This window comes from Rutilus rutilus, assembly GCF_951802725.1.
Source record: "Rutilus rutilus genome assembly, chromosome: 13".
NCBI classification, from domain to species: Eukaryota; Metazoa; Chordata; class Actinopteri; order Cypriniformes; family Leuciscidae; genus Rutilus; species Rutilus rutilus.
This window is the reverse complement of record NC_140218.1, coordinates 26,850,931-26,864,556: the sequence shown is the minus strand read 5'-3', so window position 1 is coordinate 26,864,556 and position 13,626 is coordinate 26,850,931. Positions and strand designations below refer to the sequence as shown.

The 13,626-nt window shown below is 38.1% G+C and overlaps 1 protein-coding gene across 5 annotated transcripts in view; it reads right to left on the bottom strand.

Moving 5' to 3' along the window:
- tns2a (tensin 2a) overlaps positions 1 to 13,626 on the bottom strand; it is a 57,577-nt gene that overhangs the window by 32,915 nt on the left and 11,036 nt on the right. For 3 of the 5 annotated variants that reach the window (XM_084427602.1, XM_084427601.1, XM_084427603.1), the window contains exons 2-3: positions 3,939 to 4,044; positions 2,810 to 2,847 (exon numbers count right to left, since the gene is read on the bottom strand). In XM_084427602.1, coding sequence (XP_084283728.1) covers positions 2,810 to 2,847; positions 3,939 to 4,044 — 144 coding nt within the window. Of the gene's footprint in view, positions 1 to 2,809; positions 2,848 to 3,938; positions 4,045 to 4,212; positions 4,279 to 13,333; positions 13,459 to 13,626 lie in introns of those variants that run through there. The other 2 variants (XM_084427604.1, XM_084427605.1) reach the window with 2 other exon arrangements.

The following is a 13,626-nucleotide window of genomic DNA, read 5'->3' as shown; positions in this document are numbered from 1 at the left end:
ACAGAATTTTCATTTTTGGGTGAACTATCACTTTAAGTGGGTCAAAAAGCACTTTTCCATTTCAGAATACATTATATTCAGTTCGCTCTTAAGTTTATTATTTTATAGTAGCCTATATTATTTCCATAATAAGTACTCATAAAAGTACCTTTTCACAAAGGCAGGCAGCACACTAGGTCTTTTTTACATGTGCTAGGCTTCAACAGATTTACTCAACAGATAATCTGACCTTTACAGCCTGAAACTTTATAACATCCTCCACAGGCGTGATCTGAACATGACAATGTCAACATTCAGGCAATTAAGCAAATTGAGCTGAGTCAATTTGACTTCGTAACAGCTATACGCTTGATCTTCAATGCTAAAAACAAGTTGAATATGAGTCAATCGCTTCTTAGTGGGCTGAAGGTTATTTCCTGTGGTTTAAAGGTTGTAGACGAGGGTGTATCACACCAGACAGTCACACAAACAAAGAGAGCAGTACTGACAATAATTCACTTTCATCTCTGTTTTCAGGAAATGCATTTCGGGAAAACAGAACCGGGGTTTTCCATGTAATTGGGTAAAAGAAAAAACATTAACAGACCACTGAGGTCTGAGACTTTTGGTCACCGTCACTGTAGGCTACGCTAGCGGTGGTTAAACTATGTTTACTGCTTACAGACCAGACACAGCCAGCTCATCTCTACTGTACGACTCAAGTGAACAATTCATCCAAACAATGATGGATAGAAATAGAATTTGTCTTAAATCAAAAGAGCAAAGAGTCAGTCCTGATAAACACCATCGGCTGCCAGCTGTTGTCCTGGAGAAGGCTGGGATATTTATATTGACTCAAAAAATTAACTTAAATAGACTATTTAAATGCTATTTAGAAAACTGAAGTGTCATCTCAACTTCTTATAGTTATCGTCTTTGGTGTGAAAGGTCCTTTAAGCATCATAGATATGCTCATGAATGTACATTTTCCACTAAAGTGCTCACGACAGAAGTTGAAGAAACATAAATGAGAAAAATCAATAATCGAGTTGGTTGGTGGACGATCACCCAGACCAATTCCTACATGATACTCAAACAACTTTATTGAGAAACTGCCATTAACAGGTAAAACATGGCCAGAGATCACATCTCAATCTGTCGTCACACTGTACTTCATAAGGAACTCCATAAGGACTTCTACGACTCAAGCGGTTGGAGTTTAATAACTCCCCAATGTCTTCTGAAGTTAACTAGCCATTTGTGTCTTGAGAGTGCTTCCTCTATAAAGTGTTTGGCTCCTTTCCCTTTCTCTATGGTCCACATATCTGTATTTCTAGAAGAGCGTTTAACATATGGACGTTCCCATTCAACTCACAGATGAAGCCATCTAAGTGTGCAGCTCCAAATCTGTGTAAAATCCCATAAGGCCAGTGCTATGTGAAGGTGAATAAAAAACCATTCACATCTAATAATGAGACAGAGCCCAGGGAGGGGACAAAAGCTTAAGAGAGGAACATGAAACAGCTGAATGGCGTTTGAGTGGATTTTCTATATTAAAGAGCAGAGGAGAAAGGATTACGTTGATTTCTGCTGTGCTGCATAAAACATCTGCAGGTTATACTCTGAAATGAAGTACTGTTTAGGGTCAAATACAGTGTGTAATCGTTTAAAAAGTGAGATTTGAGGTTTGCGTTGCAGGATTGCTCAGTGTTTTTTTTTTTTTTTTAGTCTACGCTGCCTCACGTTTTCATAATATGGAGCAAGAGTTAGTCGGACCCTCCCTGAACCCATGACTTGGACCACTGCCATGGTATCCTATAAGAGGGCTTAAGTGTACTTGAAATTTGTCTTTGTTCTGTCTTGCGAGGTGCTAAGAGAGGGAGGGCTGGTCAACGCTCTAGAGGGCCAATAAGGTATTCAGTTTTCTTTCAAGTTGTGGTCTCTCGGGTGGACAGTCCCTACTAGGACAAAGATGATGACTATCACAGCCAACACTCAGGGCGCTGATTCGCCAAGACTGGTGCATGAACTTGTCACCGAACAAGCATCCAGATGTCTAAAGAAGAGTGAGCATGCATGAATCAAGACAGACAGTCATCACTAGTATTTAGCTCAACCAAATCCACACAGGATACAAACTTAACACAAACGAGAGTAAAACAAGGATCATGCTATCTGTCACATCTGACACTTACAAAAAGTACGTTTTGAAGAAATTCCACTTAATCATTGAAGTACATCCATTGCACATAATTTAACCTAGTAATTACAGACACTTACACCTGAAAATGACTCAACTCCCTGCATGATACAGCTGTAGGCAAACTCTCTACGTCATAAAGAGCGCTTCAGTGGTTTGGCGATTTGCTGATTGAATAACCATGTGCCATGTTAAACCACTCACTGTTTCTCTGCACACTGACCAAACTTTTGCCAGTGCCAAGGAGTGACGAAAAAAGTTATATAAAACTGGGTATCACAGTAGTTACTCTATCCAAGGTCAGTAACTGTGAATAAAGCAAACAGCTTAACAGCGTGGATTGGGAGTCTAGATCCCAAGGTGCTCCTCTGGAGTCGTGCCTGATATGGGTGTGCCAGTGCTGGCATCCATTGGCCTTATCAATGAGTCTTTCACTACGGCTGTGTGGTGCTGGGGTGCGGCTGCCAACACTGCCGCCCCAACACAGGGAGGCCTTCAGTGCGGGAAACACAGAGAGCGAGCCTTTAACTACAGAAACTCCCAGTTTATACACCCATGTTAATCTAAAGAGGGAGTGAAAGAGACATTGATACATGAATACATTATGGGAAATGGGAAAAATGTTCTTACCTTGGCTTCGCATTTCTTGTGAGTGGCTGTTTTGCAGACTGTGGGCGGAAAAGAGAGAGATGCGATGGTTAGGAAGGAAAACTGACTAGGTTTGATATAGTTTCATTAGGCATCAGTGGCTTACCGAGAATCTTGGGGAACCCCCTAGACTAGTGAACTATTAGATTCATGGGAGTTTGAACCTTCTTCTAAATCTTTTTTCTTTTGATTATTAAAAATACCAATAAAAGTTTAGAAAGAAATAGAAGTTATTTTAGTATTACTTATATACTATTATAGTATTTCTTAATATATTTAAATAGCTTTTATTTATATTTACAGTTTTCATGTTAATTTTATTTTTATTTTATTTACTAAAAACTGTTTTAATTATAAGTTTTAATAAAAAATTATTAAAATAAGTTTTAATAAAATAAAATAAGTTTTAATAAAAAATATATAATTTTAGAATTAGTTTTAGCTAACAACATCACTGGCATGGAAAGATTTTGACAAAAAAAAGTTGAAAGTAAATTTAAAGTAACTTAAAATTAACTGTAAAACTGTAACAGGATTTAGTGTGAAAAGTGCTGTAAAAAATAAATATTTCTCTTCAGTTTTAAACTTTATTTAAAGATGATTAGTATTAAGAATAAACATTTTCAAGATAATATTTAACTTCATAAATTATTTAATCTCTAATATCAAATAACATGTTATCTTTATAATAACACACTTCTGCTCAGCATTAATTGTGAGACAGAAATACATCTTTATATAAATAAAAATCCCACAGTGATTTCACCAAGTGCAATATGTTCCTTGTACAACATCTTTGTTGATCCTGGAACAACAATCCAAACAACCAATCAGATTTGAGGGACAAGCAGAGGACAAGTTTACAGTTTATGTCAAGATTAGGTTTACAACCATGATTAGGTGCTTATACATCAGTGTTATTCTGATTTTAGGGATAAGTTATGGGTAGTAGGGTTAGGTTTAGGAGTAGGACCAAATTTTCAGATATATGTTAATATATGTTGATCCAGGAACATGTCTTACTCTGCAAAATCACGGTGACCCATATATGGGTGTCCTTGGCAACATAAAGTGTTAAAACCCCTTGCAATAATGTTCAGATGTCACTCACCTCGACAAAAAGAGCCCGAACTCTCCACGCTCTGCCTGCACACCCCGCACTGGCGCTTCTTTTTGAAGGTCTTTTCTTTAAAGACGTGGGGCTCGCCCTTCCCCGCCTGGAAAACACAAACACAACATTTAAAAAAAAAAGAGACAACTCAACTCAAGCTTCTCCCTCAGTCACCTTCTGAAATCCTGTCATTTTGTCATTAGTTCACTATTTCTCCAAATAAATCTCTTGCTTTCTGCTCGGTCATCGCTACCGTCCGATTCCCCTCACTGACCTGTACTCTCTTGTGGATGTCAGGCCTCTGTCTCTCTTTCCTTGTACAGCAGCTCATCTTTCAATGCTAAGAACAAAGACAAAAACCCGACAAAACCTTTTATCTGAAAGTGACGCAACTGCGGTGAGAAACTTGATGAAAACGTTTTGAATCACTCGACGTAACAATCCTTTCGTGTAGCGTCGGACTATAAAACGCCTCACGTCCAAGCGCCCTCCTCAAATGCCAATATGTAATGTTAACACATCTGATTAGGACCAAGACTAGCAGACAGCACAATCGCATAATGCACCATGTTTGTACACTCGGTTTGGTTTGGTTTTAACTGTGTATGACGTCCCAGCAGAGGAACATAATGCAGCTTTGTGTTTGGATGTGCACTTTTCCATTTGGCAGAGAGGTAGAGGAGTTTAGCACTCTTTTCCACTCTCTCTCTCTCTCTCTCTCTCTCTCTCTGGACCCTGTTTGGACAGCTGGCGAGAAATGCAGCATGTGCCCGTTAGGTGCCATAGTCACTGCTTCAATGAGCTGGCACCATCACATACAGCCACTTGAGTCCTTCACTCTTCAGCCATTGTCTTGAAGTACAATGGCATCTCCAACTATCACCTGTGAACACCCTCCTGCAGAACACATACTTAAAGGTGAAGTGTGTTGTTTTTTAAAGTTAAAATATGTTTTTTGAATCCAAGTTTAATGAGTAAAAAAAAAAATTCCCTTTTGCATAATAAAATAGATGAAAAATGTGATCTCTAGCCAAGAAACCACATAGAACATTCTAGCAATGAACTAGAAACCAACCAGAACACTTTACTACCCACATTATAACCCTAGCAACCACCCAGAACATCACAATAACCACATAGCAACACATCAGAACACCCCACTTTCCACATAATGATCCTAGCAATCACCTAGAAAATCATAACAAACAGATAGCAACACCCTAGCAACCACCCAGGGGTGCGTTTCCCATACAACGACGTAACTCGCTGCTTAACTACTATAGCATGATACTTCGTTGAAGAAATCAACTATCTAGTCACGACTGTTTCCCAAAACCATACTGTCGCAAATTGGCCGTTCAACCACGTTGGTTAATGATGTCACTCAGGTAGTTAAGTAATCTAATGAATCTGTTTGAGATCGAATTAACGCTAGATGTTTTGCTGTAAATTACGGACATGGCATCTGAGGACTATTTCATTATTCTCAGTTGTTTTGCTTTATTTCTAGATTCAATCATAGGGTCCTACATACGTACTAGAGCACGTGTGCACATGCTTTAAATCTCTTAACAAACTAAAAGACGTAAATGACATTTGTATGTAAAAGATACAGATTGTACTGAATGTCAGCTTGCTAATTTGGCTCAAGATAAGGATTTATTGAGTCCACATGTCATGCAAACAAGAAACTATGCTTCTAAACACAGGTCGAGAGCTGTTGTTCCAACCACACAACTTTACGCTGCTGTTTGCGAATGTTCGTTAGAAATATGGTTTCGTGAAACACGACTCGTTTAACTATGCTGATAACGACAGAACTTGCGACCACATTTGGCTAACAATGCTTTTGGGAAACGCACCCCTGACCCCCGAACTTCCCACATAATAACCCTGGCAACCAACCAGAACATCATAACAAAGATAGCAACACCCTAACAACCACCCAGAACCCCAAGAATATCATAACAAATAAATAGCAGCACCCTAGCAACCACCAAGAACATAATAACATCCTAGAACACGTTCAGACTCAAGCAACTGCATAGGAATGAGCTAAAACATCTAAAGCTTAGCATATTGGACCTATATAGTTCATAATAATAATAATATAAAAAAAAACCTGAATGATGTTAAGGACTTTTTTTTAGTAATATTTTATAATAAATAATTGGCAAAAACGGTACAGCGTTCGGACATCACTCGATGTCCAATGTAAAATCTGTTCCTGAAGCAAAACCACTTGAGAAGCTGAGGAACGTCTGTTACTGGTCACTACATCTGTCACCACAGCCTGGCCTCTCCACATTGAGATGTCACTTTAATAGGGTCATAACCGTTTGTCTCTTTGACTGTACTGTGACATCTTCAGTATGACTAATACGGTTGAGAAACCATAATATAATTGCCTAATAAGAGGAGCAAGTCTTTCATTCGCTTTGAGCAAACACTCAAGATCAGCTGCTTTCAGACGTTAGCAAATGCCCTTGTAAATGTGCCCCATGACAAACGTTATGTATGTGTTATGTATTAAAGAGTCACATTTAAACCTCCACAGTTAGTAAGAAAGCCTACTTTCTTGGTTAATCAAACCAGATTGTCTTGTGTTATTATCCCTGACTGAGACAGAGACAGAGACAGTGAGAGAGTGAGAGCAAGATCTGATTTGCTTGGCTACTCCAGGAGTTCAGAAAGCTCACCCAAATGAAAATCATCAGCTGCTTTTCTGTTTCTCTTTTACAGCTCCTTAATGCTTGGATTTCCTCTCTTTCCACTAATTTCAGCTTCCAGGTTTTCCCATGTTGTACTCGATTCATTTTCCTTAGCTTTAACCAATAACATAAAACTGCCCACGACAAAAAATGTAAAGAAAAAAAAAATCTAGTTGAAAACACGTGCTCAGTTGACGTGTATTCATGCTTGTTTCATATGGTTTTTAAGTTTTTTTTAAACCATTTTCAAGTTTAATCCCTCATAAACTGTCAAATATTAATGAAGCATATATATATATATATTCAGTTGAACTGGAGACCCAAATATGCCACAAACTACTGAAAATATAAAAAAATAGGGCTGTCAAATGTTTTTTTTAAAGTAATAATTACATCATTAGGCGATTAATCAATCAAAAAATGTGCAATTAAACACAAATATCGATATTTGGTTAAAAAAAAGCATCAAAATTAAAATGATACAAAGCCATTATTGTTGCAGGTGATTAAATAGATGAATAGTCTATCACTGACCTGCAGTATATTTTCTCTAATTAATTGTACTAAAGTTAAAATAAGTTAAATTGAAAGCCCTAAACACAATATATTAGTGCTTCGGTACTCACATATTCGGTACTCACATAAAAACACTTTAAAAGCTTAGAAAGAAATCATTAATGCCACCTGATGGAACTAAAAGTTACTTGTCCTCTAATTAATTTAGTGTGCATGTAATTTAGCCCTAATAAAGTGAGCTTTCTGTGTGTCCTAGTGAGGTGAGCAGAGAACGCACATTATAAAGCTTACCTTTCCAGTGCTAAAGTCCACAAGGGTCAAGGACCCGACAAAAAAAAAAAGAATCAGCGTGCCATTACCTGCACTAAGTAACCCCACCCCTTTTAACCAAGTGTGCAAAATCACGTCTCTCAGGTCCAGCGCTCTCCGAGGTGTGACTGCACCACCCACCCGTCAACAGACTAACCTACTGCCCGGCCGACAGTGTGCCAAGAGCGGGTCGTCAGGGTAGGGACGGCCCCCGGGACGCGGAGCAGAGACAAGGAGGGACTGTTCACTTAATTTTGGCCATCCAGAACAGGCATGCCAAAGCTCTCCAGCAAAAAGGACAGCCTTTGAGAAAGAAAACCCTCCCCTTCAATCCCAAATGAAAGAACAGAAGAGGAATTGAACAGACAATCTGGACATAAACAGACACAGAAATGACAGAAAGCAAGAGGGAAGTCTGTATTTTGGGTGAAACGCACACCCTCGGACCAATTTTCCCATGATTCTTCACCTCTGCACTCTCCTCTCTTCCAAAAATAGCTCCAGCTTCAACAGATCCTCACATTGTGCGCAATATCCTGCAATGAAACGAACTTTGTGTTCCAGCCCAACTTGGACATTGGTACATGCAAGCTCTAAATGGAAAGCCCTACAGGAACATAAACACCGATTGACATTTAGGGGTCAGTGACATATACAAGTGCTCAGGATTAAAAAAAAAAAAGGGAAAAAATGTCACATGGTTTTCAAATAGCTCTGAAAACCAAGTAATAGAGGTAAAAAAATAAAAGCCTGCAGAAGACTTCTCTATGGTATCATTTCCTGTTTTACGTTTTTTCCACTTTTTTGAGCCATTTACACGTTCGTTTATTTACACGACGCCGGCGTTTTGGGGGCCTGAAAACGCAAACTTTTTAAAACGGGTTTTAAAGTGCACGTTTTTGAAAACGATGCCGTTATCATCTCCGTGTAAACTACAAAAACGTGAACTTATGAAAACGGTGATGTCATGCGCATGCGTATTACATGTTCAGTCTATAGGCACGTAGTGACATCGCCAACTACTGGCCTCGCAGCAGAATACAGCGTTCTCTTGGATCCGTGTAAACGCGTATCGTTTTGACCAACGTTGTGGTCTGAAAGACGCAAAGGAAAACCGTTTCCGTTTTTAGTACATCGTTGTCGTGAAAACGTTCCCCCAGACCAATCAAAACAAGCCACTGAGATTCTGTATCTGTCCCTGTAGTTGAAGATCTAAATCAAAAAAGTTGGTGGTGGAGCCAGATGGTAAAGAATTTAGACCTCTAAGGTAAAGTAGAAGCAGCCCACAAACTGGGGAATTGCTAAGATCTCACCACAAATGTTCTCCAATCAGCATGGCATTGATGCCCAGGGTGCCCCAAGGAGACCGTCCCTGCCATCATTCTGCTGGAGGTCGCAATAAACAAAAAGCATCTGCGAAACACCACATTATCAATCACAAAATTGTGCCTACGACGATGGTGGTCCAGCAACAGATGCTACCCATTACTTCTTCAAATCATAGAGACAGAGAAGCTTCGGTAAGCCGGCGCAAACAACAATTCAAGAAAATCAGAAGAATAAACATCAGCGGGCTGGAGGAAGGGAACTGAGATCTTATACATCAAACCCTCCTCATGTGACGAGCCAATAAGGGAATATCCAAGCAACTGATTAACTGCTGCTATAACCTACACTTGCTGAAAAAGTGCTTTTAATGCCAGAGGAATTAGCTTTGCTGCCCAAAATATTCAGATGAGGTGTTTATAGTGGCGTTCGATGTAATGGCACTAAAACCCTGTCATTTCCCCCACTTGCAGATTGTAGTCAACAAGTGGTTGTTTTCTAACTGTGCAAAACTCACAGCCACAATGCTATATGGGTGTGATGCAGATTCTAGCGTGTTCTACGCTCTCAGAAATATCTTACAGTAAATAACAGTAGCTTCAATTAGTGATATAATGTTAATATACCGACCTACTTGAACAATCAAAATATGCTTTGTATGTTAAAATGCACTGATAACCATCTTAGATTAGATCTGAGTTAGAGTGTTCCTGGAACAATATTCCTGTCTGAAAATGTAGTCCTAACCCTATCCCTACCCCTTTAACCTAACCCTATCCATAACTTATCCCTAAAATCAGAGGGAAATGATAATTGAATAACACTGATGTAGAAAGCTCCTAACATAAACTGTAAACTTTTCCCTCAAATCTGATTGGTTGATTGGAATGTTGTTCTAGGATCAACAAAAGATGTTGATACAGAAACACGTTGACTTGGTAAAAATTATGTTCACCATGCGTAATAATAGAAGTGGCACAATAGAAAGCCACATGATTGAAAAGAGTTCATAAGAGGTCTGTCCATTCAACAAAATCACATGGCAATTTATAACTATTTTATATTTTGGCAAATTGGTGGCTAATTTGTATGAATTTGTGCAATCTCATTCACACGTTTTCATACAATCTGCTTATGCCCCAGAGACGGGTAAGCTTACTTATTACTTTTTTTCGAACAGTTTTTGGAGAACAGCATCCTGGAGAGTGTTGAGCAATGAGCACCATACCTTTAGGGTTAATACACATTTAGTAGCCTATCTCAATTGGGGAGTATAAAAGAGTGTTACAGGCCTCTTTCCTCACTGAGGGGTGGTGAAGGGAAAGCAAGGGAACCGTGTGTGTGAATACAAGTGTGTTTATAAGTGTGTGTGTGTGTGTGTGTGTGTAGGGTGGGACAGGCAGTGGAAGAACAGAGACTGCCTGTTCCAGTGATGAAGTCAGCGTAGCGCCATTACATACTTCCTGCGCTAATCAAATATGTCTCCATGACAAACAAACTGCGCAATGACCAAAACAAAGCACATGCAACATTCACAGCGAACCATTTGTATTCATAATAAGCACGTCAGATTATTCAACTATTAGAATTGCTCATCAAAAAACGAATATATTGAATATTGGAGCGGACGTTGTGCGCACTTTCCATGTCTACGATGGTTACGGCCCAGCATCCTCAGGATATGACGGGCTAAACTGCCCATCCTCTATTGTGCGAGTTATTATTTGCACTTCCTCCTGAAAGCCTGTCACCGAGACTTCACACACTAATCACACCGCAGTCTATTAGCGACGGACTGTTATCAAGAACTTACTCTACTGCACAATGTTGTCGTGTTACTATATATAATCCAAGAGAAAGCTAAGGGAAAGTCAAGAGACTTCAAGGCTGCTCGATTCAATCATACAGGCTATAGATAAACTACAATAACACACATACTTCCGATTACTCGTCAGGAATTCCTGTGGCGTGACTTTTACGTGAACCTTCATGTCAGTAAACGTTCGCACACTATAATCTAACCGTTGGCGGTCGGTTTCCAGGCTGTTATGATTGAGCATTTCAATATGATGTGAAACTTGAAACTTCAGAAAGAACCAAGTAAAACACACTAATCAGTAACCACACTCGTTTTATGACTATACATAAATGGCTCAATAAGCTTGTAAAGAAATCCCCCTGATTATGGCTTATATCACATAGTAATTACTTGCAACTTTTTTTACTGCTCTAAAATCAACAGCAAGAATTATTAAAGTGTGCTGCTAAGTAACACGTCTATCGTACTGCTCTTACACATCTATAACTCTTTTCCCTTTACAATGTAAACACTGTGATTCACTGTGAAACACAGGTGGATATATGTGTAAGCTGAGGAAGTCCATGCGAGGTCTGATATTAATTGACAGCTCATTGAAAGAGCATGAGAAAGAAAGAGAGAGAGATGCACACACTGCACAAAGTAATTATCATGTAGGTGGCAAATCATATCAGCTATTACTGCGCTATTAACATGCAACCAACCCATTGAAAATTAAAGCTTTTCCTACATTCTCAAAATTGTGGTCTTTGCTGTTTTAATGGCTGTTTTCAGAGCTTTATTGCAGAAGAACATCCTTCAGTGATGATCTCACACCAGATCCACTGACTCACAGCAGTGCATCCTCCGCAAAGACTACAGCATCTACAAAGTTAGTGTATAGTGCTAGAAAAAAAAAAAAACTTGATATTATCATGGCAATAAACAATGGTAATACGCTTTCAACTTTCAACAGTGTGGTGACTTGGTCTTAGCTACGTTATCATAAGAGAGAGAAAAAAAAAAGTACAAATAAATGTAAAAATTTGTAAAATGTTATGTAAATTCCAGATACCAGTCAAAAAATTGGAAAAATTACTAAATTTTTTAATGTTTTTGAAAAAAGTCTCTAATGCTCTAATGCAAGACTGCATTTATTGGATCAAAAATACAGAGAAGACTTATTACAATATTATTACAATTTAATATAAATATAATATAATATATAATTTATTCCTGTGATCAAATATGATGATTTGATGCTTAGTTATTATCAATGTTGATTTTTTTTTTAAAGAACAGAATTTATTCAAAATAGAAATCTTTTCTAACAATATAAATCTTTACTATCATTTTTTATCAATTTAACACCATCCTTGCTGAATAAAAGTATTAATTTATTTTAAAAAAGAAAGAAAAACATGACTTAACTCAAACGTTTGAACGGTAGTGTAGCCTATATTGTTACAAAAGATTTCTATTTTATCAATATGCTGTTCTTTTTTCTTTTTTTTTAATCAAAGAATCCTGAAAAAAAGTATCAAAGGTTATAAAAAAGTATATATTAAGCAGCACCACTGTTCCCCACATTGATAATAAATCAGCATATTAGAATAATTTCTGAAGGATCATGTGACTCTGAAGACTGAAGTAATGATGCTGAAAATTCAGCTTTGCATCACGGAAATAAATTATATTTCAAAGCATATTAAAATACAAAAATACATTTTAAATTGTAATAATATTTCACAATATTACTATTTTTTTCAGTATTTTTGATCAAATGAATGCAGCCTTGATGAGCTTAAGAGACTTTTTTCAAAAACATTAAAAATAGTAACGTGTCCAAACTTTTGACCTGTACTGTTTTTTTTTTTTTTTTTACTGAAAGGAAAGTTTATTCAAAATATAACTTTAACAAATCGTGCAGGTTGATATACGCTCTGAGCTCACTGTTTTGAGACTCAGCCGTTGTCTCTAGTGAGCCGTTTAATGCATGATGACGCAGTTACTATTAGTTACCAGCTCGTGAAGTCATATGATGACTCTTTCTTTCTGCTCCAATTTTCAGCGCAGTTTCACCCCTGGCAAAGAGTGGGAAAAACCAAAGCTGTGCGTTTCCTCAGACTTTCATCGACGACGAAACGCAATAAACATACAAACTCAAACGCTGGGCTCAAATTAGTCCTTGCCAGACTTAATTAGCAGAGTGATAAAACTTGAAAGAGTTTTATGAGGTTTTCATTTGTGGTTATGTTAGAGAAAGAGAGACTTCGCTCATGCTGCCTGTTGTGCATCTTGCCTGACATGCTTCATGCTGTTTAGCCATGACAGTGAACATGGAAAGAGAGCAGCAGCAGCATCAACACCAGCAAAGACCACCGTGCCTCTTATTCAAGTGTATTTAATTACCAATATGGAATAACAGTGAGTTGTTAAGCTCAGATCGAAACTATTGTATCTTTTTACAGATAAACACACAAACTAGAGCACTTCTCTCACAAGCACTCACCTATAGGATGCTGTAATAGAGAAACTACGCATCAGATCGCTCCCATTCCAACATATTATTTGAATAACATGCATTCAATACTATTTAATAGAAATAAATTCCAAGTCATTTACACTAAATAGATCTAATCGCATCTCATTTTAGTTGTTTTAATCTTTTTTTCTTGACATGCAAGACCTCTAGACATTCGTATAGCTATCTATACTGAATGAGAATCATTTACCTTACTCATGTTGTTGGAGAATATTCCAGCTAAAAAAGGTTTCCTTAAAGATTTCATGGGCTACATTCCCAATGATTCAATGGAGAAGCACTCGACTAACTGATGGAGTTGTTTTCTTTACTCTCAGTAAACTCGTAGTCTGGCGGTGTGGGAGGAGTTACAGCGGGAAAAGAACACTGTGGAATGTTGTTACTGGAAGCAAACTTTTCTGATTGGCTGCATCCTGTCGAATCGATTGTTGATTGGATGGAATGCAAATTAGACGCGCCTCTTTATGAATGCAGCGTGCTCTG